Genomic DNA, 26,753 nt, shown 5'->3' with positions numbered 1-26,753 from the left:
TCTCTGCCATTCTGCAGGCTGCAGGTGAGCCCTTGTGGGTGAGTCACCGCATCCACCTCACCCCATACCGAAACCAACCAAAACAAACCCAGCTACAGCCCAAACAGGCAAAAGCCCATCCGCCCAAACCCAAAAAAAAATAAAAAAATAAACCCTAGCTCAAACCCAAACCTTCCACAAAGCCCACTCATTAAAGCAATGGCATGGCCGTAAATAGAGCGAAAATAGACAGAATTTTTTATGATCGAAACCTAGCTACGTTCACTGCAAACCCTAAACACATACTAATGCACTCCCAAACTGTCTAAACTGGACAATTCAAGAATCAGTTATATCGCGGAGACGTATATTGCATCTACACTCACATCCAACAGACTCTCAAACAGGTCTAAGGTTGTTTCGAATTTATTATAGGAAGTTAAACATAATTAACTTTGTATAAACAATTATAAAATTTTAAAAATTTCACACTACAATTTCTAAGGCTAATATTGCACAAATTAAATTCGCCAATGGGAGAGGGAAAATGGAAGGGGAGAGGGAGCGAGGGAGGGAGGGAATGAATAGGTTTGCGGGACGTCAAGCGCAAATATATAAACTGTCGAGCAAAATGTTTGTTGGTGGTTTTTTTATAGGTCATTGTGGACCTTTGCTCAAAATTGTATACCCTTGACCCGACGAAATGTGTCGTCGGACAAACCTTTACAGCCAATGAGTTTAATTTTTGACAAACCTTTACACATTATGTGCTAATTTTTTTCTTAGCACCAAATGTTTGCTGGACAAATATAATCTTACCCTGTGAAAGTTTCATCGCGCACACCCTTTGGCAAAACCTAAATGTTGACCAGCGTTGCCCAACAGACGCAAAATTTCTTCGGGTAAATGCTATTTTCTGGTATTCATAGTTGAGGTCATAATTATATATCCCTCTATATGGTTGCCAAATATTGGCAAATGAATTGTCTGGTGGGTGCGAAGTTTAATCTGTAAGAACAACCCAAATCATATTAGCATGCTTTGCTAGGTAACGATCAAATGTAATGAGAAAAACTTACCTGGTGCAGCCATGATGGTTGTTAATCATACACAAGAACTCTTCTACTCGCTCAAGACCTTATGTTCTAATGGTGATAGAACCCTAGTTTTCAGAATGTGTTCTTTGTGAGCAGGGAGTCCTTTTTTATATAAGTATAACCTTTGCCAACTTCCATCTATCGCGGAGTGTTGGTTCTTTACAGTTATTTGCAGTTTTAGATTGCAAGTTGTTCCTTATCACAATCACCACATATTCCTTGATTATAGGAAGCAGTTTTACACGTTTACAACTCCCACCAGTTTGTACAATTGGCAACTGCATTTTTTTTTCTTATACAATTTAGTTTAGTCCAATTAGGTTTCTACATTCTCCCACTTGGACGTAAACTAATCATTGTATTGAAATAATATGCCGATTACAACACCGATTCCTTAGTGATCACATTGAGTCTTTACGCTACCAGCATCCTCACATCTACCAGGATCAGTTCAAACATTGAACTCCAGAAAATCATATGCAGCTGATTGGCATATGCACTCTGAAATTACAAACATTCAAAACTAATCTGTATGATGTCATGTTAAACTTTAACGGATTTATCATCCTTTCATTCCTATATATCGATCCAGTTCTCTTTATTGATTGTCTTTGGACAACCACGACTCAATTACTGGATTTCAACCTATCAATTGCTCACATCAAATTGTACTGACATAAGTTTTGCAATATGATTAATCACTAAGATTAAATTATGCATACAATCCAATAGGTTCCATATAAATTGACAGATTATAGAAACTATAACTTAATCAAAATGACATGCATACAAACATATATATGTAAACGCGCATTTCTTACTCCCACATTTCAGCAGACTCCAAGGATTCGAGCCCCATACTTGTGACATGTTCTTTGAGCACTCTAAAGGCAATGGTTTCATGAGTGGATCAGTAACCATTGATTTTGTATCAATGTGTTCAATCATTATCAACCATTTTCTCACTTCTTCTTTCATAGGCAAATCTTTCATGTCCATCGTTCATGCATGTTTATGTTCCACCTTTGGGCAAGAAACATAAATAACCACTATTTGATATGTAACCTTACTATATAACAACCATGTAAAAAATTAAGAAAACAACCAAGATTTCAAGTATTTGGACAAGAAAATAGTCAACTTAATTCTCTTAAAAATGTTATACCCTGAAAACATTTCAAACCATTCATACGTTCCTTTCACGTGAAACAACATCAAAATATGATACAATCATATTCGATCCTTTATCAAACTCCAATGAGTTTGCCTAATGCTTCCAACAAAGCCTCAATTCTACGTTATGCAAATGAACTAGTTATTCAGTGAATAACCATGAGATGCAATTTTATGTAACACCTTTGGGCAAGAGACATAAAATATCGGTTATGCAATCTTAATCATGCATCCTTATTTGCATAGCTATTTCACAAAATTTCAAGTTACAACTCAAATCATGTCTTTGGACAAGGGAACAAAGTTGGCTTAAAACTTTTATAAAATACAATACATTGTATCACGGTTCAAGCCATTCATTATTTCTCTCCTTTGAAAGATTGGTCTCATGCAGTAAACTGTCACTCACAAAATTCAATTAAGAATCCCTTGAACAAAATTTCCTAATAATTCCCACTTTGGTGAAGATTTATTCAAACATTTGTTCAGGTATAGAGATTATTAGTGTTGTTATCTTGCATAAAACTTTAGTTTCAATAATCTTGACACAATATATATATATATATATATATATATATATATATATTAAAGTTTGTACCAATAACCTTTTTACCTTGCTTTAACATACACACACAACATCGAGTTCAAACTGAAGTTAATAATCAAAGCCACGTCAAGAAGATAATCTAATAAAGGCATCACTTACTTCCTGAATGGTTTCGGCACTAGCAAGCAATATAATCTCTTCCACCATCCAATATGCTACCAAACAGAGAACATCACACAGACCAAAATTTTCATAAAATCCCACTTTGGTGAAGATTTAATAAACATTTGTCCAATGGTTAAAATAACATGATTATTTGTTCCAGATGTTGTAGCCTTAGTTGTTTTACGTTAGCATCATTCCTAAATAAGACTTACAAATAAAAGCATTAATGCAAACAAGTATAATCACAAGCAATTGTATAAAGGCCAACCAGCAATGTATGACTCTCCAGGAATATTAAATCAATCAAATCCCTGTTCAGTGAATCATCCATTGTTTTCTGCATTGTATTTGGAATTCGCAAGGACACAAAGCAACACATGCAATCGTTCCACAATTATGATGACAACCACTTAGATGTCAATCTTTCTGGAAAAAGACATCATTTCAAAAACCGTAAATCCATAATCATGTATATTCTGGGTTAGTTGAACAAGAAATACACAAATATTCTTTACTTTCCAAACCGAAAGTTAAATGTATGGCAAGAAACTGACCAAGTATATAAAATAATATATTGGCAGTTAAACAACCATAACTTGAGATTGCATGACTATTTGGAAATAAAGCCACAATTTCATGTAACAGTAGATGCTAGAAGCCTAGACCATTCTTGTATATATAAGAGTAATTAATCCCCAAGTTCTTGAAACCCAACAATTTCAGAATGCACCCAACAATCATGATTCGGAGCAAAAACCATTCGTGATAACCATGGGCATCGGCATGAATTGTTAAAATCGAAGACTATAAACCCATGGTTTATTTATTGGGTAATTCAAATGACTTCTGATCAATACTCTTTACGAATCTCAGGTAGGCTAATTGCATAATAAATCAAGTTACAGCATGAATCAAGTCTTTGTTCATAATTTAAAATGAGTACCTGTCTAAGTCTTAAACAATGGGGCAGATAGCATACATGTAGGTATGTTCTCAGCCATATATTACATATATTAGTAGTGATAAATCTCAAGGTTGAGGATACGTTTGATATCATGGTATGTTATTCGAAGAAAAGTTCTTTTCGGAGAAAAATTGTAAGGTCCTATTACAAGTTTATGCATATTGGTTGCAACATGAATATCAAATAGATATCAAGACACTGATTTCAATCAAATACCAGATTTCAATTAGATACTGATCATCGTTTGTGAAACTGAAGCAACCATGACTACCAATTCTAGAATGACAAAAGTGCAATGCTTACAGTGGTCAAATCTCCAAACCATATATTCATTTTCCTGCAATGAATAAAACTTTGGCAACAGCATATGGCATTAGAACAATTAATCATGCTATAGAAAAACTGCAGCAATCATCATACGAATTTAATACATGCTTAAAGAATTAGGATTTCTTATTAATTCATCGAACCTAGGGCTTACTAACATGACTTTGATACCAAATGAAAGAACAACCCAAATCATATTAGCATGCTTTGCTAGGTCACGATAAAATGTAATGAGAAAAACTTACCTGGTGCAACCATGGTGGTTGTTAATCATACACAAGAACTCTTCTACTCGCTCAAGACCGTATGTTCCAATGGTGAGTTTTCAGAATGTGTTATTTGTGAGTAGGGGGTCCTTTTTTTATTGAAGTATAACATTTGCCATCTTCCATCTACCGTGGAGTATTGGTTCTTTATAGTTATTTGCAGTTTCAGATTGCAAGCTGTTCCTGATCAAATCATCACATATTCCTTGAGGGGTGTGCTATCCACACACCCCAAATTACTTCTCACACACCCTTATTAATTTATATCCGTTGATCTTCTTCAATTCATCCGATCCGACGGTCGAAAATTAGAATGGTGTGTGAGAAGTAAAATGGGGTGTGTGGATATCACACCCCTTCCTTGATTATAGGAAGCAATTTTACACGTTTACAACTCCCACCAGTTTGTACAATTGCCAACTGCATTTTTTTTTCTTATACAATTTAGTTTAGTCCAATTAGGTTTCTTACATCATCAACATTGTATTGTACATGTTCGTTGGAGGAATTTGGGGGCAAGCAGTTTATTTCAACCCTCTTAGTAATTTCTAAGTTGCTACATTTAAGACCTAATACACTCAAAAAATGGATTTGACAAAGATAGGAAGGGAAATCCAACCATTATATCTGACTTTTCAGGCTCAAGGTAATATCTCGACGATGATGTGGTTTGGTTGGTACGAGAAGTCTATTTGTCTATGGTTCCGTCCGCGTTGTACTCACATGATGAATTGGTGAAAAGAAAACCTCTCATTGTGAAAAAGACCTGAAATGAATAGTCACCCAAAGAAAGATAAGTTATAGACTAGTAAACCAAAACGTTTATGAGCTAGTGGAGATGGGTTCCTTTTGAATTGTATGAACTACAACCCTAGCTATCAAACTTCAAAATGTTATATATAGCCAAAACCCACCAAATGCTGGAAGTATGTAAAACATGGCTTCATATAGAGGAGGGAATTTCAGATAAAGGAGTAAGTTGTTGTTGTTGGTTGGTTTTTTTTTTTGGGTAACATGGAAGAAGAAAAAGAAAACACCAAGGAACAACTAATATAGTTGTAGCGATTCAAGCAATCTTCCGGAAGAGTTTGAACTAAACAAGGAGGAGGCTCTGCAAACTCTTGAAACTCCATCTCTTTTTAGGAGTAGGATTCTCTACCCTCCTTATCTCTCTACCCTTCCATCCCCTCCTATTTGAACCGTCACGGTTAAGCCACGTCAACATTTTATATTGAATTTTTTATAGAGATAATAAGACAAAAAACAATGTGTGAGAGGAGGGGAGGGAAGGGGATGAGAATAGGAGGGTAGATAATCCTCCTCCCTCTTTTTAAACCCAATTTGGATAACTCTTCAGCTGCAAAAATTAGAAAGCATTAATTAGACTGAATGGATTTGAAAGAGGAAAAATTAGTATATGGTCCTTAGTTACTAATGTTCTTTGATTGAAACCTTAGTAGTTTTCAGATTTTGATCAAGGTTCCTAGCATTAATGCAATAATGAATTTACATGTCAGTTACATAATTTTTAAAATAAAAATTAATAATTGATTTAGGATTTTAATACTCACACCTTTATTAAACTCCTAAATAATTTTTAATTCAAAACATTTGCAAAATAAAAAAATAAAAAAAATTAGAATAAGTTTGTACCCCTTAATTTTTTATAAGACCAACTCCAATAGTGGGTTAAAAGCCAAATTACCCTCCAAAATTTCCCCCATACCCAATCCAACCCAAGGGGAAAATTTGGGCTAAATTCTAAATGCTAAACCAAGGCCAGATTCCCCCCAAAATTTAGCCCAGAAATTGGAATTTAAATTTTTCAATACTTATTGGAATTTAAATTTTTTTAGATTAAAATGTTCATAAAATTAATTTACGATAGTCTACATATTTATTTTAAAAAAAAATAATTTAACAAAAAAAATAGCCTAAGTTCATTCTTTAATAATCTCGGGCTAAAATTTTAGGCTCGAACAATTGGAGCAGAAAAGTTGTTTCTGGGCTAAAAGCTAAATTTTCCGGGCTAAAATATTTGGCTTTTAGCCCAACCATTGGAAATGGTATAAAAAGGTTTCCAATTTTTTAATCTTATATGTACCCATTCATGTAATTTTTCAATTTTTTAATTTAAATGTACCCATTCTTAAATGGGAGCTTTAATGAAAATGACTTCTCAAAACTTTTAATTAACCAAAAACCATCTACAAACTTTATTTAATAAAAATGACTTAAATTTTAATAAAAATGATTCAAATTTTAATGAAAAAGGACAAAAGTTTTACATAATAACTAAATAAAAAAAAAAAAAACCAACACATACTGACGCGCAGGATCACGCGTCACATCACACACATTCACATACTCTCCGTTCAACCTCTTTCTTTCTCTCCCTCTTTCACATCACCCACACCAACTCACTACCCCCATCGTCCTTAACCTCCTTCTCTCTCTCTCTCTCTCTCCTCTTTCACATATTCTAATAATTTTCTCTCTCAAATCAACCTTCCACGTCAACTTTTTCTCTTCTTTCTCCTCTCTCATTTCACCACTCCCCACTCTTCTTCTACTCTCACTCAATAAACAATATACTTTTTTATTTTTTATTTATTGTTTGTTTATTGGGAACTTTAACGAAAAGCTCCCGGTACTGTTCACTTTAACGAAAAACCATATTTTTACACTAAAAAGTCAATCCTGATACTATTCACTTTACCCTTTATTTTGTCCTTATCATTAAAACTCAAAGTTTTCAAGTCCTTTTCATTAGTTTTCCTTTGTTTATTTGATCATTGTTTCGTAATTTTTTTAAAACAAATTAAGTAATAATATTACAAGATTAAAAATAATATAAAATTGTAATTTTTTTAGAACAAATTAAGTAATAATACTACAAGACCAAAAATAAAGAAAATTCGTAATTTTTCAGTTTTACAAACACTAGTACTATTATTATTTCTTAACTGAACATTGACTACTTCTTAAAATGAACACTATTTGTTAAATTAAACACTGACTATATCTTAAACCGAACATTAGTACTATCACTATTTCTTAAATTGAACACGAGTACTATTACTATTTCCTAAACTAAACACTGACTATTTATCAAACGAACACTAGTATTATCACTATTTCGTAAACTAAACACTGACTATTTCTTCGTAAACTAAACACTGACTATTTCTTAAACGGAACACTAGTATTATCACTGTTTTGTAAACTAAACACTGACTATTTCTTAAACTAAACACTAGTACTATCACTATTTCGTAAACTAAACACTGTACTAACACTGTTTCGTAAACTAAACACTGTACTAACACTGTTTCGTAAACTAAACACTGACTATTTCTTAAACGGAACACTAGTACTATCGCTATTTCGTAAACTAAACATTGACTATTTATCAAACGAACACTAGTACTATCACTATTTCGTAAACTAAACACTGACTATTTCTTAAACAGAACACTAGTACTATCACTATTTCGTAAACTAAACAATGACTATTTCTTAAACGGAACACTAGTACTATCACTATTTCGTAAACTAAACATTGTACTAACACTGTTTCGTAAACTAAACATTGACTATTTCTTAAACGGAACACTAGTACTATCACTGTTTCATAAACTACTATTTCTTAAACGGAACACTAGTACTATCACTGTTTCGTAAACTAAACACTAGTACTATCACTGTTTCGTAAACTAAACACTGACTATTTATCAAACGAAACACTAGTACTGTCACTGTTTTGCAAACTAAACACTGACTATTTCTTAAACGAAACACTAGTATTATCACTATTTCGTAACTAGTACTATCACATTCATGTTTGTTATTTGACATTTCTCTCAATCAATTTATTTGACTTTCCTTTAATTGTTTTTTCCACACAAACTGAGTCATCTCTTCCCCTCATTTTTCCTGTTCACCTTCTTCAACCTTCTCTCTCCATTTACGCATACAAAAATACCCACATCAGTTTTGGTCGCCCACAACCCGGACCAAATTGAACCTAGCCCACCCCTTGTAAACCCACCGAGATGCGAGTTTGAGAGAGTCACAAGAACAACTTTAGCAGAATTTGTTAGAGTTTTAGATGCTGACATTGGCGTTAGACTACTCAAGAAGAAGATGGCACAAGCATCTATGTCTACCAAAATTAATTAAGCAAGTCGCCTCATTTGGTACCATAACCCATCATTTTCTAACTTTTTATCTGAATTTAATGAAGCAAGTGGCCTCTTTGAACTGGATTCCACTCTGACCTTTCTACCTCTCTCTCTCTCAGTCTCTCTCTGTACATTGACCAAAATTATTATTTTCCCTAACTTGAAAAAAAGAAAAAATTAATAAAAATAAAAGACAATGCCACCACCCCTCTTCTTCCTTCCGTCCCCCTCCACAGACCCTCCATAGATTTTATGATCAGGGTTTTCAGTACCTAGCTACTTCTTCTGTCCATAAAGCTCAAAACCTTTTGCATTGAGCTCCATTCCGTTATCCAAATTGAGAAAATGTCCGGCCGTTGAGGAGGCGGGCGATGGTGGCCCACTTGTTCCAGAACCGGGCATGGGCCCAGATAATCGTGTCGTCCTCCTCGGGAGTGAAAACGCAGTGCTCCACCTGCGGTGACAGCTGGTTACACCACTGCAGCCGGCACGACTTCCCGGACCGACCCGGAATTGACTTGCTGATCAGCGACCAGTTCCTGGGGCCGTGCTTCTGCAACAGCTCCTAGAGAGAGTGGGTTTGTCAAGTTTTTTTTTTTTTTTTTTAAGTCTTTTGTCCTTATTATTAAAATAAAGTTAGTGGGTGGTTTTTGATTAAAATGTAAAGATTTGAAGCCTATTTCATTAGTTTTCCTTTCTTAAATATACCAATTTGTTGTTGTAAAATTTACCCCCTTTTTTTTTTTATATAAAATCTATTCAATTTTTTCTTCTAATCCATTTTTAAACTTATATGGGTACATTCTTTTTCTTGATTTGAGAATGTATCCGTGTCAAGTTTAATCAAAGAAATTTACTAGTGTTATTAAGCCAAATATCTATTATTTTTGTGTGGTTTTGAAGAATATACCCATATTTTGGTAAACTAATTATTTGTTAATTTTGACGAATGTACCCATGTTTATATACATACATATATAGGTAAATCGCCAAAATGGTCCCTGAGATTTGCATAACTCATCACTTTGGTCCCTGAGATTCCAAATCGATAAAAGTGGTCCCTGAGATTGTCCATCATCCATCATTTTGGTCATTCCGTTAAAAACTTTGTTAAGTGTTCTGGAGCTCTTGGCCGAAAGTTTGGGCAATTTTCAAAGCTTCGTAACTCAATCGTTTCTTAATCAAATTCAACCCATAATATATCAAAATGAAGATAGGAAAGTGTAGAATAAGATTATACCTATTTCGAAGCCCAATGGTTGCCGGAGATTGCCGGAAAATAGCCTCAAAGTTGACTGGTCCGAGTGAAAACTTGAAAACTTGCCAGAACTTGGGTAAACTTTAAACGTTCATAACTTTTTCAATACTTAACAAAATCAAGTGATTAAAAAATGAAAATCATACTTCTCGATGAGATGAAGAGAATGGGACATTTTTAGACAGCTAACTCTCCATGGTTTGGCCGGAAAAACGGCTCAAAAGTGGCTGACTTGAGACCAAGACAGCCACTTTCGAATCGTTTTTTGGCCAAACCATGGCGAGGTAGCCATAAAAAAAGGTACCATTCTCTTTGTCTCATTGAGAAGTATGATTTTTGTTTTTGAATCACTTCATTTAGTTGAGTATTTAAGAAGTTATGAACGTTTAAAATTTACCCAGTTTCTGGCGAGTTTTCAAGTTTTCACTCGGACCAGTCAACTTTGAGGCTATTTTCCGGCAATCTCTGGCAACCATTGGGCTTCGAAATAGGTATAATCGTATTCTACACTTTCCTATCTTCATTTTGATATATTATGGGTCGAATTTGGTTAAGAAACGATTGAGTTATGAAGCTTTGAAAATTGCCCAAACTTCCGGTGAAGAGCTCCGGGACACTTAACGGAGTTTTTAACGGAAGGACCAAAATGATGGATGGTGGACAATCTCAAGGACCACTTTTATTGATTTGGAATCTCAGGGACCAAAGAAATGAGTTATGCAAATCTCAGAGACAATTTTGACGATTTACCTTACACATATATACTAGCATTTCTGCACGCACCTTGCACGGGCAAAGACCTTTTTTATATCATGGCATGCGGCATAGAGAGTTTTTTTTTAACCTTCCATTCTATCCACTGTAATTACCATGAACCAAAATTGAACATTTATAATTAAATTAATAACAAAATCATGGAGATAAGGATAAACCAAAAGCGATGAAACTATGTTACCCAAAACAAAAAAAAGATGATTCAACTATTTCTCTTCCCTCTTCTTCCGCTGTAGCACTACTACTTTTCTTACTCTAATCATACTCAAGCAACAACTCAACTACATAAAAGCTAAGCTAAATAAGCAGAATATGATAATCAGCATTTGGGCATTTTGTTTAAGCCATACGCAAGTAAACCGTCGTCACCCAAATGCCAAACCATCTTTGCCTTCTCTTTCTACACACACACACACTCTCTCTCTTGGGTCGAGAATCAAATTGAAAAACCCACTTGCCAGATTAAAGAAAGAGAGAGCAAGGAATTTACTCTTTGAATAATCGAGACAATGTTAGGAAGATAAACCATGTTATATAAATTATCAGCAATGACAAATAAAAAATGTCAATGTAAGAGTTAATACAATCAAATAGGCTACTCATTAGGCTAGAAAGAAGGTGGAACAAAGTAGAATGCTGAGCCAAAACTATAGATATTTAAGAAGAATGCGTAATCCACAATTAAATGGAACATAGAAGCGATGACAAAAATCACTTACCATGGTCATAGTTATCTGTTTGGTACTCAAATTGTCTTCAAGGTCCTTTCAAATGCGATCAATGCAGTCATTAACTCTTTTATAGATTAATTTCTACCAAACAGTCATTAACTCTCTCTCTCTCTCTCTCTCTCTCTCTCTCTCTCTCTCTCTCTCTCTCTCTCGTGCCTTTTTCACACTATACAACCCCCGTCTCATGGCCAGTCTCTCCATCGCCTCATAGTCACACGAAACAGCCCAACCTGCTCCGCCTCATCCAGCCTCCCCTAGCACAAACCCCGCGAGCACAAAATAACTAATACTAGTTTAATTGAAGCAATTAAGAAATGACCAATGAAACATCATCATAAAGTATTCAATGAAAGGTGAAAAAGGCACCAATTTTAATAGGAGGAAAATATATCAGAAAGTGTAAGTGTGAGAGGGAGAAAAGAAGGAGAGTAATATACCTCTGAAAATGGTGACGAAAGAGAGTAATATACCTCTGAAAATGGTGACAGAAGACCCATGCATGACCCTGCCTCGTCTTCACCGTCCGTTTAGATTTTGTTGTGATTCACTTGTATCCATGGTGTGGAATGAAAAACCATGCACTAATTTTTCAATTATGTAAGATGAGGGTGGCTAGTAGTTTTACAGTTACCTGCAGAACGTAGAGTACAGGTGGTTTCTTTTCCTCTACAATGGGTTCTTCACGTTCGATTTTTATTCTGATTTTGATAGTCGCTGTTTTATAATTTGTTTACTGTAAAACCCTTGCTAACTCTTATCTTCTATTTATTTATTTTTTTGGTCAAAGAACTCTTGTCTTCTATTTACATTTGGTTGTAGATTTTTTTGTTTTAAGGGTGTTTTTGTCTTTATATATTAGGAAAACTAATGAAAATGACTTGAAAACTTTGAGTTTTAACGATATGGTCAAAATAAAGAGTAAAGTGAATAGTACCAGGATTGACTTTTTAGTGTAAAAGTGTGATTTTTCGTTAAAGTGAACAGTACCAGAAGCTTTTCGTTAAAGTTCCCTTATATATTTTATTTTATGACAATCACATACAATAGGAGAGAAAATGGCATTTCCTGCGTATCTTCCTACATGAACTATGTATAAGGTGCCAAATCATATCCTTAATGCTGATTATTTCAAGACTTCAAAGATTTGATTCATTATTAATTAAATTTTTATTAAAATAATAATTATAAATAAAGTAAATGCCTTGGTTTAGGACTTTGGACATTTAACGGTACTCGTCTTCTTTTTTCTCCCAGTTAATTGATGCTGAGATCATGATCTGCTGACACCTTGATGACATGATGACTTGATTAATTAGGAGCAATTGTGACGTTCACAGCTCAATAGGAAATGGATTCGGATCCTTGTGTGCGGGTTGGTAGGATCCTGAGTTGATACTTAGGAGAGAATCCATTTCCCAATATATATTGAACAAAATATGAGCAGCTGTATTAGAATTTTTTTCTCAATATATCTTTATATTCCAAAATAAAGAAAGAAAACTTGGATGGTCTAACAATTTATTGTTGGCTTGTATTGATATGGGGTTTGATGAGGTTCAGATTGAATCAAATTCTAAAGAACTTGTGGATATGATTAACGGCAAGGCTCAACCAAATGTTGCAATTGAAGCACTCCTTCTTGGTATTCAATAAATATGTCAAGCAGTGGCTGAGGGCAGTGGATGTCATTTTTGCTCCTCGAATTTGTAATTCGGCAGCACATCTAGTGGCCGCTTTCGTCTTACGGGAGAGAGACTCTTATGGATGGGACTATTTTGAGCTAGAATGATTGTTTAACACTTTAGCTTCTGATGTAAACATTTCAATTCGAATCTAATAAAATTCTTTTCCTTGATAAAAAAACATTATAATATTACACAGCAACTATGTTTACATTCATATCACATATTACATCACCATATTTAAGTCCCAACAGTGTCCTTTAAAAAACAGAACTTTGAAGAGACTAATCAACCCCAACTTCATCATCTAACACTAAAAATTTGATGAAGGGGAGAAAATTGAAAGAGTAAAAACCCCAATTACAACAAAATGAAAGTTTTTCACATTGAACTAGCACTGAAGAAATATATACCAGAGCTAGCCAGAGACGGATGATTGTGACTCTATTGAAGCCATGAACATATCATAACGCAACTCCTCTCTCCATTTCGTTGTGACTTTGGCTATGAAATCCTCGGTTCTCCTCTCTAAGTCACTATCTTTTTCTTCACCAAAAAAGTCTTCACTATCAATATCATCATCATAACTACCATCATCATCTTCGTCTTCATCATAACCATCGGAACCATAATACTCACTGCCCTCCTCATAATCACTACTATAGTCACAATAATAATCTTCAACCTTTCTTTCTTCTTCTTTTGTATCATTTTTCACTTCATACCGTTCAAACTCTTCTTTGGATGGCCTGAAACTCCCGAACACAATTGTGATAAAGATGACATTAAACATGAAGAACACGGCCACACGATTCGATTTTGCCACCACGATGAATTCGTAGGTGGAAAGAAGAAAGTTGTGGTGTTGTGAAACCGAGAGAGACAACGAGAAGGAAATGAAAAGGATAAGAGGGATTGCTAGACACAAGAGAAAGAAAACAAATAGTGCTGGTGCTGAAACTGCCTTCATATTGCTCTTCTATAACCAAGATTAATGGTGTTCTTTGTTCGCTCTAAATTTTCTTGTAGAAAAGTATTATTTCTGGTTCTTTTTATAACCCTGTTGAGGAGGATACCGTTAAATAACGGTGAAGAAGTTTTCTAAGAAACCATGCCAAAAGTCTACATCTGGAAGTTACAGTGCATTACGTACTGATATTGATTACTGTCTAGAAAGTCTATGAATATGTTATGCATGTCCACATGGCATTCTGTAAATATAAAAGAGAAGAGAACTTTTCCGCATCTCTTTCACTAAGACCACCGGATCAAGTGATCCGGGTTTTTCAAATTTCATTCAATGGCAAAAAATTATTACAGCTTTTAAGGAATCAAAACAGGTGGACAGTTGGATAAAATTTGAAAAGCCCAGATTATTTGATCCGATGATCTTGATGGAAGAGATCTGAAGAAGATTTCTTCTCAATATAAAACTAGGCGTTAATTTGTCAATAACGCTAAGATATATTATATTACTGAGAAATTTCCCAGCTTGCTTGCTTTTCAAGAAGCAAATTAAGAAAAGTATTCTAAGAATAATATAACTAAATAAATTATGATGGTAGAATATTCAGATAAAGCAATGCTCTCCGTTGGGTGTTTGGTGGTATATAAAAGAAGATGGATGATCAAGAGTGGTCCCCCGTCCACGACATGCAATGTAAAAGAGTAGAAATTTGGAGCAAAGATATCATTATTTATTTCATAAATAATTATGGATTACTTAGGAGTATACCTAATCGGTTTAGCTAAGGTCTTTGTTTATATTAATTGGTATATAAGATTTACTCTCGGGAGTCGCAGTTTTATTATTTACTCCTGTTATTTGAAGGGTATGTGGGGCTTTGGAAGCATGAATCGTAAACAAAATCAAGCGACTCTAGCTCTTGCAGCATAACATTTAATTTTAAGGAAAACTAATAAAAAGTGTTTGAAAACTTTGATTTTCAACGATAAGGACAAAATAAAAGGTAAAGTGAATAATACAATGATTAACTTTTTAATGTAAAAATGTGGTTTTTCGTTAAAGTAAACAGTACCTTGAGCTTTTCGTTAAAGTTCCTTAATTTTTATGCAATTAAGCTAGGCTTGCTGCAGGCCAAACACATACAGCTCTATGAGAAGTATATTTAGAATTTTCTTTTTATTGGTTAAACAATAAAATTTGAATCCGCGGAAAACCATGACCCAAAATTACTCGGAAAATCTATAAGATAAATGTTTTCTTGTCTTTTCTTTGGACGAGTAATTCTAGGATGATTGCGTTTTTTAATCACATTCGTTCATTATTTGATGTGATAAATGATGTATATATGTTATGTCAATTAATGAATTTATCTTATTGAATGATTATGTGATCTACTAGCATTTTTTCCGTTAATTTTTTATTTCAGAAAGCAGCTTGCTTAATTTGCGCAAAGAATTCTATGTAGGGCCTTAAAGAGGAGAGGAGACCAGAACCATAGAATCAAGAAAGATACATCTGAATGAAAATTCATAGAAGATTCATAGAAAACAACTACCCAACAGTTTATAATTTCTTAAAAACAACTATCCAACTGTTTATAATTTATTATATTATCTTTTCTCTTTCTTTTTATTTTGGGTCATAATCTATCATTTATCATATTAATTAACTAGAAGGTCTGGGTGGCGCTTTTTTTTTTTTAATTTAAATTTAAATTTTTTTTATAGAGAAGAAAAACTTTGATAATTTCTCATAGTTTAGGCCATTTGGCCAAGTCAGAATGAGAAACACAGATGTTTTCTTTATCTTATGCTATATGTTTGGCTGTAAATCGTATGGAGTAAATCTCTTGGTGTCATTCTAAATAGATATGTCTCATGCAAAATTAACGTTGATGTTTATCAATGGAAACAAGTTTTGAAGTGATTACCTTTCTTTATACAAGTTCTTTTCACAAAGAAACTTATATTATAGTTTCACTTTTACTTGCTTTCGCACTGCGGGAGGTGTCTAGGCATGTAATTGGCGTGTCCAAGGTTATAAAAGATGTTAGGTGCTAGTCGGGCGGCGGGTTGAGGCTTAGAGCCTAGGTGGGGCCCACTACAAAAAAATGGGTCTTATGGGACACTTAAAACGCGTTGCAATAGCCCTTTAACGACGGCCTTGCGATGGTCAATAATGCGTCACAACAAAGTGGTGTCGTAAATGTTTGGTCCATTATATGTGATGCTTTGAGTGCATCACAAATACTATTTACTACGGGTTTGCGACAGTGGGTTACGCGTTGCAAATAAGTGGTCTCAGGTTTAAAAAACAAAGGGCATCAAATGGGACGCCACAACGACATTATTTTTAATAGCTTCACCAAAATTATTTCATTTGAAATTTACTATAGGTTCCAAACTAAAATAACAATCCAACCTCACTGATACTATTCATTATTCACAAATCCAAAAACATTTATTTGGTTTCTTTGAGAATGAAGAATGTATTTCACTTCTAGTATTTAAACATATATACATTATCTAAAACATTTATACCATCTATAATCCTATAGGAATTATGTCACTCCAAATTGGCTTGTTAGTTCGACAACTAACTTCCTCCCCTTGACCCTGCGAGTAATTATGTCACTCCTTGCAGCAGCTCTACTCTTAGTCCTTTGCATAAAGGCTCAAAATAAAATAGAGGTATGTCCACCTATTGACTGGGAATTAAAAGTATCTAATTCAATCAAACTCTTACTGGTAACACATTAATGATTCAGAGTCGTCTCCTTTCCCTTTGCCAGTATAGGTTGTGTGAAGATCTCCATCGTCACCCTTATTCTCCGCAACAAATTCAGACATCAAAGCCTCTGCGACAGTGCAAGAATTGAAGTTATTACAAACACAAGGTAGGCAAATAATTTGGGAATAACAAAAAGAAAAAACTGCAGCTCTGCTTACCAATGGGAGGTGCAGTGTTCTTGAGATACAATGGAATATGAAAGTTAACAAGTTGAACCCCAATAAACTTGGGAAGCACTCTGAGAGGCATATCATTGCGGACAAGGAATCTGCAGTTAGAATCACAAGATAAGAGACAAAACCATGAGAGAACACTTCCATATAAGACAAGCTATTAACAAAAACGAGTTTCCCTTTGCAAGAACAAGTGTGTCCTCCTTTTTCTATGCAAATCTTAAATAATGATACGGTGTGTGAAAATTATTTGGTACGTAGGCTTCACAACATAGGTCACCAATTTGTGCAAACCATTATACAATCAGAACCAATCGTAGAAATTCACGAGCAATCTCCCCTCCCATGTACTTTTTATTTTGGTAAATATACGTATTCGATGCAGTGAAATTCTTACAGATAAATAACAGCATTCTTATTTCATTGTAGCGATACAAATCAAGATAATTAAAGCACAAAGGAAGGGGTAACTAATTAACTACTTGTGGGCATAATGGTTCCAGGGGTCTAACAAACCATTGACCTTGAAAGCTGAATCATTCTGATTTTCCTACAAGCATAAATGAAAGGGAACCATTTTATCACATTAAGACAATTAATTTGATTTTTCCTACGAGCATAACTTAGTGGAACTTTTACTGGTAACACATTAAATCAAATAAATTCTACCAACCAACCGAGATGATCTTCACATTCCACGGGTTCACAATCTTTGCTCTGACTCCACACTATCATCTTCGAATCGCCATAACTGCATCACAAGACAACATACACAAACAACACAATCCATATCAGCTATAATGCGCTTTCAAAAGTCACATAAAACAAATTCAGGAAGCTACAATCTCAATGACTAGGATAACAATTTCTCAATGCAATTAAAACCTTAGAACTGAAAGTTTCCACTTACTCTTATTGAAAATCTCAACAAGACGAAAACCACCTGTTTGGGTTAATATTTGAACATTGTACTTAGATGAAGAAAAGCCCAAGGGTGCCGAATTAAAGGAGACTTGCCCGAAGCCCAACATTAAGCCCAAGAGCAAAGCGGAGGTTTCTCAGCCAAGATAAAAGCCACTTACTTACCATTGAAGTGACAAGTGATAGAGACTAACCTTCTTCCAGCCAAAGAACACTTTTTAGTGGCATTCCAAGTAAAATATTGATGACTCACTACCTTTCACATGCTTTCGGGCAAGAGCAAAGTCACAGCAGTCGGACTAATTGGTCTATAAAAGGAAGAAGAGGCCCCAGAGACAAGGACACTCAACCAATTAAACAAACAAACATACAAACTCTGTTCTCAAGCCAGATTTGCATCCAAAAGCTATAATCAGCCCAGATCTCATATCTTTTTAGCGACAAGCTATCTCTTGTCCAGTTTAAAGCTCTGCTATCTCCCTTAGTGGTGTAGTATCAATTTCTTTGTGTAAACTTGTTTACCATCCATCCCTTTTTTTAGCATATAAACCCTGTAATCTCAAAGAGAAGTGGCTGCAAGAAGTTCAACCTTGCCAAACAAGGTGAAATCTTGCCCGAAGCTCTTTGTTTGCTTTCTAAGTTAATAGATCTATTATTTAATGCATTCTCCAGTCTGTATTCAAGTCATATCCACCTGCTTTCCTACTTTAAGAGTCTTATTTGTATATGGATCTGGTTAGTTTAAATGAATATGTCTCCATTAAAAGCAATCTAGGACCAAACAAATGACTTAAAGGGGATATGGACTCCCTTCATTCGAACATACAAGACTATGAACTAAAAGTCCTTGTTTACAAGGCAAGAAAAAGAACTTAATGTGAACTTAACCCATCCACGACAATCCTTTGATAACAAGAAGTCCGAGTAACTTGGGGCGCAGGTAATCGACTAAACACACTTGTTCTACATCTGCTATATTGAGATAGCAGTGGCACGCCTAACACTCAGTTAGTTTTGATTGCGAGCCTTAAGGCCTACACCTAAGGCCCCACAAAGACACCTTTTAGAACTAACTTTGTCCTCTTCTTGTAGCACATCAGCAAGTAAGAGCTCGACTACACATCCAAAGTGCCAATCCCTTGGGGAGATGTGTAGAGGTCCGAGGATCCCTCTCCGGAGAAATCTTCACCACAAACACCACCACAACCCAGTCCCAATCCTCCGCCTTCAACGCCAAGGGTTTCTCCCTAACCTCATAAGCAATCACCACCGGATCCCTATCCTTGCTAAACTTCTTCTGCACCGTCATGCAGTCTGACTTCGCCCTCTTCATCTGCTTCACCTTCACATCAGTGGGTATATAAAACCCCATCTTCTAAAAACTCCTTCACATAGTAAATCATAATAAGACGCATTGGCACCAAAAAGAGAAATCAAAACTTCATTTACAAAGAGAACTCAAAGACCATTCCGTAATTATAAAACACTGAGCGATATTTTTGTTTGGTTAGTGAGAAAACGCAAGAAACGGAATCGGATTTTTCATTCATCAAAACTTTTCTTGGGAAACAAACGCAGAGAGAGCATATGACAAGTGATCAGAACATAGCTTCGCTGGAAATCGGCGCTAAACTGCGAATCGGAGAGAGAGAGAGGGATTTGATTTGGGGCAACTTGATTGTAGATCTGAGAAGCAGCCACTAACTTTACCTAAAGATTAAAAACGGTGAAATATCTTTCTTCTAAAAATGGGGCACACTAAATGAAAAATCAGGCGCTAAATGAATTTTTTTGGAAGGGTATCGTATCAAATACATAATTTGCGACGTTACTTAAACTACAGTCGCAAAAGTTTCATCCCAAACACCATGCGCGCTATATTATTGAGAATTTACCATGGTCGTGTGTTCTGTCGCAAATAAAGTATCGTTAAAGGGCCTTTTTCTTGTAATGAGACGCCGCCTTAGCGGATTAGGTGGATTTAAGTAAATCTATTATATTTTGTGTAAATAAATGTCTATTTATACTTAAAATATATATAATTGTATCATAAATTACAAAATAGAATGACATATATATATATATATTATGAAGTATTGGAACATAATGAAAATATGGGGAACAAGTGTATAATGTGTGTTCATTTAAGTATTCAACAAGTCTCTTACAATTTATTGAAAAAAATAAAATGCAAAATGAAAGTTATATGTTTTCTGTTTAAGTGAGTCGCAACCTAGATAGGTGCCTAGGCGGGTCTGAAAGGGCTAGGCGGGCGCCTCAACAAGTTAAGGTACTATTTCTTAATTTTTAAACGCCTAGGCATTAATCGGGATGGTTGTCAGCCACCTAGGCGGCGATTTTTAGAACAGTGGGCGTGTCATTACCCACTAATTTTTTTTTATCCTTATCTTCTATATTAGTATCACCATTGTTTTTCTTGGGTGCTCAACGAGTGGTTTGGCAGATAATGGATAAAGGTTTTAATGCATTCATTTAATGTTATTGCTGATCCGCTAAATTCTTCAAGAAGTCTGGTTTACAGAACCGGATCTGTTTAAGCACAAGGTGTCCCAGTTTATAGCTAAGGTATTATAAAATTTAAAAAGGGTCAATATTATCATTACTGATCCTTAACATTTAACTATCAAAGCTTGAGTTTATAATAATTCATTTTCAGTACCAAGACAATGCCAGTCGTCATGAAATTGCTGCAGTAAGGATGGATGCAAAGCTAAATGTTCCTGGGTGGTTTTGTGAACAAATATTTGGTGTCAGGTTGGACTAATTTTTTCAAGTTATTTGTCTTTTGGCCTAATCTTTAGCTGTTCCTCTCTCCGCAGAGTGTATTGTCGAGAAACCTGGAAATATCGGTTATAATTTCCAGTGCGAATGAAATAAAAAATAACATCTTATTGAAGGATTTAAAATTTAAGGTGCATTCAGGACCTTGCCATTTTAGCATTTTTACACACTATCCTATGCATCTCTTTGGAAAGCTTCCAAGTTTTGTACAATTATTTTCTTATAGTATCAGAATTGAGGTATGCATGTATTCATTTTCTTCTTTACATTTTCTTAGTTACTATTTATTCCTGTCCCATGACAAGTGGATATATATACCCACTTTTAAAAAGGAGGAGAAGTACCTCTTGGTTGTAGTTGCTTTTGATAATTAGTAATTATAGTAAAGTGGGATTCCCTTGCCTTTTTAGTTGTGTGAAAGTCGATTGTTTCAGAGTAAAAGAGAGTTGAGATTGTGTAATTAGATCATATAATTTGAAATGTTTGTTCCAAGTGTGTGTACTTTGCTTTATATACTGAATAACAGTTTGGTTTGGGTAATTATCTGCAGTTTCGTGTTAATTAAGAAGCAGGTTAAGTTTAATAAGTATCATTTTAAGAGCAATGCTTATTAATCTGGCAATCGTAGTTAATTCGCTGTTAAGTAGGGAATGAAAACGTTTATGGCAATCGTAGTTAATTCGCTGTTAAGTAGGGAATGAAAACGTTTATTTTCTTCCTAAATGTATTCATGTGTTGTTTACCTTCTCGAACAGGTTCCCGTGGAAGCTGAGGCTGCTGCAGCTGTTGCTGGACTGCCTCCACATCAAAGGTTTAGTCTCTCATCAAGCTCTGAAGAATTGAGCTCAATATATGGAAGCAGACATCTTGGTCAAAAAGTGCTGGAGATAGAGGAAAAATTCTATGAAGAGTTGCTACTGTATAATTATGTTTTTTTTATACATTTTCATTTGAATTTTCACAAAACATAACACATGATTAAGTATGTTGGTATTGATTTTGATTTTCAGGTGATGACATCGCTAGTGTCGACATCATGGACATGGGGTTGTGGTTTGTCAGCTATTTCCAGGGCAATAGCTTATAACTATTGCCCATTTGTTCTGTTGAGGTATTTTATTTATTTATTTATGTTTATATTTATATATTATTCATCTTTTGTGAGCATTCATTCCAGGATATTTTATGAAATTTTGAAAATTTTATTTAATTGAGCTTATGGTCGTTCAGTAATTTTTTTATTTCCAGAATCTTCTAATCCTATTGATGCAACGAGTCGAAGGGGAGCTGTGCGTTCACCGAAGCTTTCAAATTTTCCCCGCCCACTCATTGTAATCTCTCTCTCTCTCTCTCTCTCTCTCTCTCTCTCCCTCTCTCCCCCTCCCTCTCTCCTGTTTTTCTATCCTGTTGCATTTGGGTTTTCCCCAATTTCTCTTTCTGTTGATCTAATTTGAGGTAAAGTTTGAATTTTGGTTGAATTAGAATGTGGTTTTAATGGGTTTCCTTTCATTTGTCGATTTGATTTTGTTAGGAATGGCATGTGGTTTTTCAAACTTTTGCAACTACTTTGGTTCTGGCAAAGGTAATAATCTTACTCTTCATTCCATAAGCTTCATTTTGTATGCCCAGAAGAATTTGAATTGAAAACATGGAGTTTTAGGAAATGTTCTGGAATTTTCCCTATTTGTTTTTTTTTTTTTTGCAATTTCCTTGATCATGTTAGCCATATAAGCATGTTTTCCTATCTTCATTACATTCCGATTCTTTAAAATCCTTGCCGATTCGTGTATATTCTCGTAAATGTCTCTATATTTGTTTGATTTTAGTTTCTAGGTTATAATCTTAATCGACAAGATGCAAAACGAGGAGGGAATCATCACGGAGCTCTACATCCCAAGAAAATGGTATTCAATCGAATCTAATTGGTGAACGTATACATGAGAGTTAACATCATTGTTTCTTTGCAATTACCGCTGCTGACCATATTCAATAACCATTTTAACATAATAGGTTCTATTTGGATGATTAGGGTTTTGAACCTTCACCCCCCCCAATTCCACATGAACTAAGCTTTATTGCTGAACAGACCTTAGTAACCAACTAAAGTGTTTTCTTTTGATTATTTTCCAGTATATTTTAGACAATCGACAAGCCTAAAAGATTTACTTAGAGACACATCAAATCTGTGTTCTGTAAATATACCTAAGATGTAATGCTAGATACCTTTTTATAGTTTCTTCTGGTGTAATCTATGTTGGGCTAGTACTTTTTTTTGTATATATGGATCATTTGTGAAATTGAGATTTTTAAATCGAAGAACTTAACAGAGAAAATTGTACATATAATATTATCCACGTTCATGTTATATAAAAAAATTTAAAGTACTCTCTTTGCATGAATTTGAAACTTTTTATATTTTCTAAGAAGAGAGACAATGCAATTGCTTAAATAATTTGTCGTTGTGCAAACAAGTCCATTGTGGGTATGAAGGGAATATGTGAATATTTCTTACATGAATGACTTTATCATTTCCAGAATAATGCGATTCACTCGATTGAACCACATTGATATGTTGTTTCCCTATTTGAAGTTGAAGAGTCGGATTGGTGGGAAGCAATTGAGAGGCACATATCATCTTCTAACTGGGTCGTCATCTTCTTTCTTCACTTATGAGCTTTTTGGGTCAAAGGAGTCATCTACTTCTGGGATTTCAGGGCCATATATTTGCGCCTTCGTCCAAGGATTTGGTATAATTCCCCCTTTTTAATTAATTTTTTTTTTTTGAAATTCTTGATGGATATATCTTTTGTTTTCTTCGATTATTCAGTTGGATTTTGATTTTTATCTTTGCCATTTTTGTTTTTGCTTTTAATTTTTTATGTTAAAAGATGTCGTATTGTGTTTTCATACTAAGTTATCCTTATTTGAATTTATCTCAACAAAATATATACATGTAAAATCGAAGGAGACTGTAGTGTACCTCATGATAAAGTGACAAGCCCTATACACATTGATGCAAAAAAATATAAACGATATCAATCCCCTTGCAAATAAATATTATTTTGTTCACAAAAGTAACTTCAATTCTTAATCCTTAGTACGATTACGTTTTCTGCCATTCTATCTAGAATCTTAAATAGGGAATTTCATGTGTCTTAACAAATAATTCCTGGAGTTTTATTAAATTGTTTCATCTAATGTATCTAATATTTTAATTATTGCTTATTCCTTTTGTTTGGTTAAAGTTTCGTTCCATTTTATAGTACTCAAATCTCCAAGTATTTGTTTTCTGTGTTCCGTGGTGCCTAGCATGTTGTTGTTCTGTCACATCGAAGAGGGTTTCTGTAAGCTTGGGTTTCCTTGGCAGTGGCTTTCACCATCGACATCTACACCTGTGTCTCTCTTCGCTTTCCCACTTCCTCTGGTGCAATCTCTTTTTCTTTCTAATCTTTATTGAGTTTCTTTCTAATCTTTATTGAGTTTCTTTCAATATGTCACTTATATAATTTATTCTTGATGTCAGATTTGGTGCGTTTGAGTTGGGTTTGTGAATGTCTTCCTGGCTTGAAAAATCTTCAATTTCCTTCTACTTATGTACAACTTTTGTTTATTTTCGATTGACAAGAAATATAAAGGAATAAATTAGAAAGTCAATGTTTTCTCTTTCTCTTTTTATTGCGTTTGGCATCAGGAGTAACTATTTTGCTACTACATTGGAATTGGATTTTTGAAGGACCATTCTTATGCAAGTGTTTTCTTTCTCTTTTATTCTTATGCAGGGAAAAATGATTGGATTCTTTGTATATCGTCATATATCGTCGCGTGCCTTTGTGAATTGTGTTGTGCATATATTAAGTTGTCTTCTCCCCAATTTTAAATATTTGGAAGTGACCCAAGAAGGGTTAGGATCTCTCTAAGCTTCCTATGTAATAGTGTCCTGAATGCGTATGTACGTTTGTTATATATAATGTAAAGAATATGTTCTGGCCTGAATTTTTTATTTTTTTTATTGTTGATATATACTTACAAACATTATAATGAAGAATGTGGATTATCAAGCGATAGATGCAGCCGCCCATGACTACAGTTTACCATCTTTATTACTTTCGGATTTGAATTGCATTTTAAAGGCACAAAAGATACAATTTGTAGTGTGTTTCATTCATATTTTAATTTCTACACTATAGTTGGAGTGCCAATAGTTTAATTGGAATTTGTTAAAAACACTAGATATGTCATCTGACTCTTTATAGTATGTGATGTGCATGTTAGCAATTGGCTCTCAACCCATTTCATTTCAAGAGAAGAATCCCAATGTCATTGGGTGCTTGAGTGGTATTTTTGTTTGTATTTTTCGTCTTTTTTATCATACTTTTTCACGTCATTATTTTAAAATATTTTGTATGTTGTCACTCAATTCAACATAAGAGGGTTTTTCATACTCAAGTCAAGACTGCAGGTTAGCATTCTATGATATTTTTGTAATTTTGTTCCGGATTTATTTTCCCTTTGCAAGCAAAAGTTGCAATTCATATGTTAAAAAAGTAACCTCCACGTTCTACAAAGTTTTCCCTTTGCAAAGCAAAATTGCATCAGTTTGGATTTATTTCCAACTGATTGGTTTTTTTTTTCCAAAGGTTGCAACCCTTAACCCCTCCTCACATTCATCCACCGCACAATAATACAAAAAAAGGGCTGAAGAGTTACAAACACATGAAGAGAGAAGAGGACTTAAATTTCTAAATCCAATTTTGGATTTTATCTTTATATTTTCTCACTTTCTCACTGCTTGATTGTTTGGCTTTGATATTGGCATAATCAATCAATATGATATTCTCTCTGTTTTCTTTTGTTTTTTATTGTTGTTCAATGCAAATTTTGGTTGGAACGTAAAGCAAGCAGGTGCAATCATTGATAAGTATTGATTAGGATGTAATCCTTTACCGCTTTTGGCTAATTTTGTGTTTAAAACGATTTAGCTAATTTTGATTAGGATGCAATTCGTTCATAGAAATTTTGCTTCTTTCTTTGTTCGTTCACTTAGAAAGTTTTGTAATTTTCTTAAGGAAATTCCTTAAATGATTGAAATTTGACAGAAAAGAACCACGGTTAAAACTACAAAATACAGTTTTGTACTCAAGGTAAGCAATTTAAACTTTTTTGGGTTATTGAAATCAGAATATTGAATTACAGTTTCTGTTTAGATGCTCAGAGAGATAGGAAACTGCAATTTACTTTTCGATATGCTTTAGAAGAAACAGCAGTTTTCGTTTGGATTTAATTCTTCACTGATGGTATGTTGTGATGGGGTTTAGTAATTTTCAGTATTCTTCAATTTTTTTTAAGGAAAACTATTGAAAAGTTTCAGTTTTTAATAAAAAAAACCCAGGTTATAAGTTTTGTTAATGATCAGTACAAGACCCATATTAAAGAAATCCAAATAAAAATGGCCCAACTATAATAAATTATGATTTGTCGATTTTACCTCTAACTTTTTTAGGTTGAGTTCCAGATTTTCGTCGTTAATGGAGTTCATTGTTGTTTTGTAGACCTTCTTCTTTTTCAACTGATGCATGAAAGAAAAGAAACAGTCAAAGGTTAAAACATAAACTGTTTCTGGAATCTAATTCACTGTTTCTGAAATCTAAGTTACTGTTTCTGGAATCTAAGTCACTGTTTCTAGATTTTGGTTCTTTTCTTTCCAGATACAGTGTTTGTTTGTGCACAGACAAAACAAACACTATATCTGATTTTTTATTTTTTATTTTCGAAAATAGTGCTATTTTTTGGTTTTTTTTTTTCCAAACACTTTTTTTCCGATTCCTGCCATTAAACTTCTGTGAACTTGTTTCGGCGATTTTGTTTCGATGAATGCTTCCTTTTTCAACTTTGATTTGAACTTTGATTTGGTTGTTTTTAAAATGGGGGAATTTGATTTGATATGAAGACAGTG

The 26,753-nt window shown here is 34.3% G+C and overlaps 3 protein-coding genes across 9 annotated transcripts; 1 reads left to right on the top strand and 2 right to left on the bottom strand.

Annotated features, from left to right (window-relative positions):
- Positions 1 to 13,565: 13,565 nt before the first annotated feature.
- LOC126602021 (uncharacterized) lies at positions 13,566 to 14,117 on the bottom strand. The gene has a single exon (XM_050268838.1). The coding sequence runs from the start codon at positions 14,115 to 14,117 to the stop codon at positions 13,566 to 13,568; it is 552 nt and encodes a 183-aa protein (XP_050124795.1).
- A 2,406-nt stretch (positions 14,118 to 16,523) lies between these two features.
- On the bottom strand, positions 16,524 to 17,823 carry LOC126612023 (uncharacterized). Of its 2 annotated transcripts, none has more exons than XM_050280328.1 (4): positions 17,751 to 17,823; positions 17,063 to 17,172; positions 16,860 to 16,971; positions 16,524 to 16,774 (listed from the first exon to the last, which is right to left on the bottom strand). In XM_050280328.1, exons 2-4 carry the CDS (start codon positions 17,151 to 17,153, stop codon positions 16,675 to 16,677), a joined length of 303 nt encoding a protein of 100 aa, XP_050136285.1. In that variant the 5' UTR covers positions 17,154 to 17,172; positions 17,751 to 17,823; the 3' UTR covers positions 16,524 to 16,674. The 2 variants fall into 2 exon arrangements, with proteins under 2 accessions (XP_050136285.1, XP_050136277.1); XM_050280320.1 differs by having other exon boundaries at positions 17,755 to 17,823.
- A 3,696-nt stretch (positions 17,824 to 21,519) lies between these two features.
- On the top strand, positions 21,520 to 24,793 carry LOC126586708 (uncharacterized). Of its 6 annotated transcripts, XR_007610882.1 has the most exons (8): positions 21,527 to 21,719; positions 21,811 to 21,911; positions 22,049 to 22,131; positions 22,332 to 22,382; positions 22,627 to 22,704; positions 23,391 to 23,547; positions 24,110 to 24,224; positions 24,580 to 24,793. XR_007610882.1 is itself a non-coding variant. In XM_050251647.1 (7 exons), the coding sequence occupies exons 3-7, from the start codon at positions 22,334 to 22,336 to the stop codon at positions 24,587 to 24,589; spliced, it is 402 nt and encodes a 133-aa protein (XP_050107604.1). In that variant the 5' UTR covers positions 21,520 to 21,719; positions 22,049 to 22,131; positions 22,332 to 22,333; the 3' UTR covers positions 24,590 to 24,793. The 6 variants fall into 6 exon arrangements, 2 of the variants coding, with proteins under 2 accessions (XP_050107604.1, XP_050107612.1); XM_050251647.1 differs by lacking the exon at positions 21,811 to 21,911 and having other exon boundaries at positions 21,520 to 21,719; positions 22,634 to 22,704; XR_007610886.1 differs by lacking the exon at positions 22,627 to 22,704 and having other exon boundaries at positions 21,525 to 21,719.
- The last annotated feature ends 1,960 nt before the right edge of the window (positions 24,794 to 26,753 follow it).

The sequence above is a fragment of the Malus sylvestris genome, chromosome 2 (genome assembly GCF_916048215.2).
Source record: "Malus sylvestris chromosome 2, drMalSylv7.2, whole genome shotgun sequence".
In the NCBI taxonomy this organism is placed as follows: Eukaryota; Viridiplantae; Streptophyta; class Magnoliopsida; order Rosales; family Rosaceae; genus Malus; species Malus sylvestris.
The sequence above is the reverse complement of the archived record's forward strand: the minus strand, read 5'-3'. Positions and strand labels throughout refer to the sequence as shown.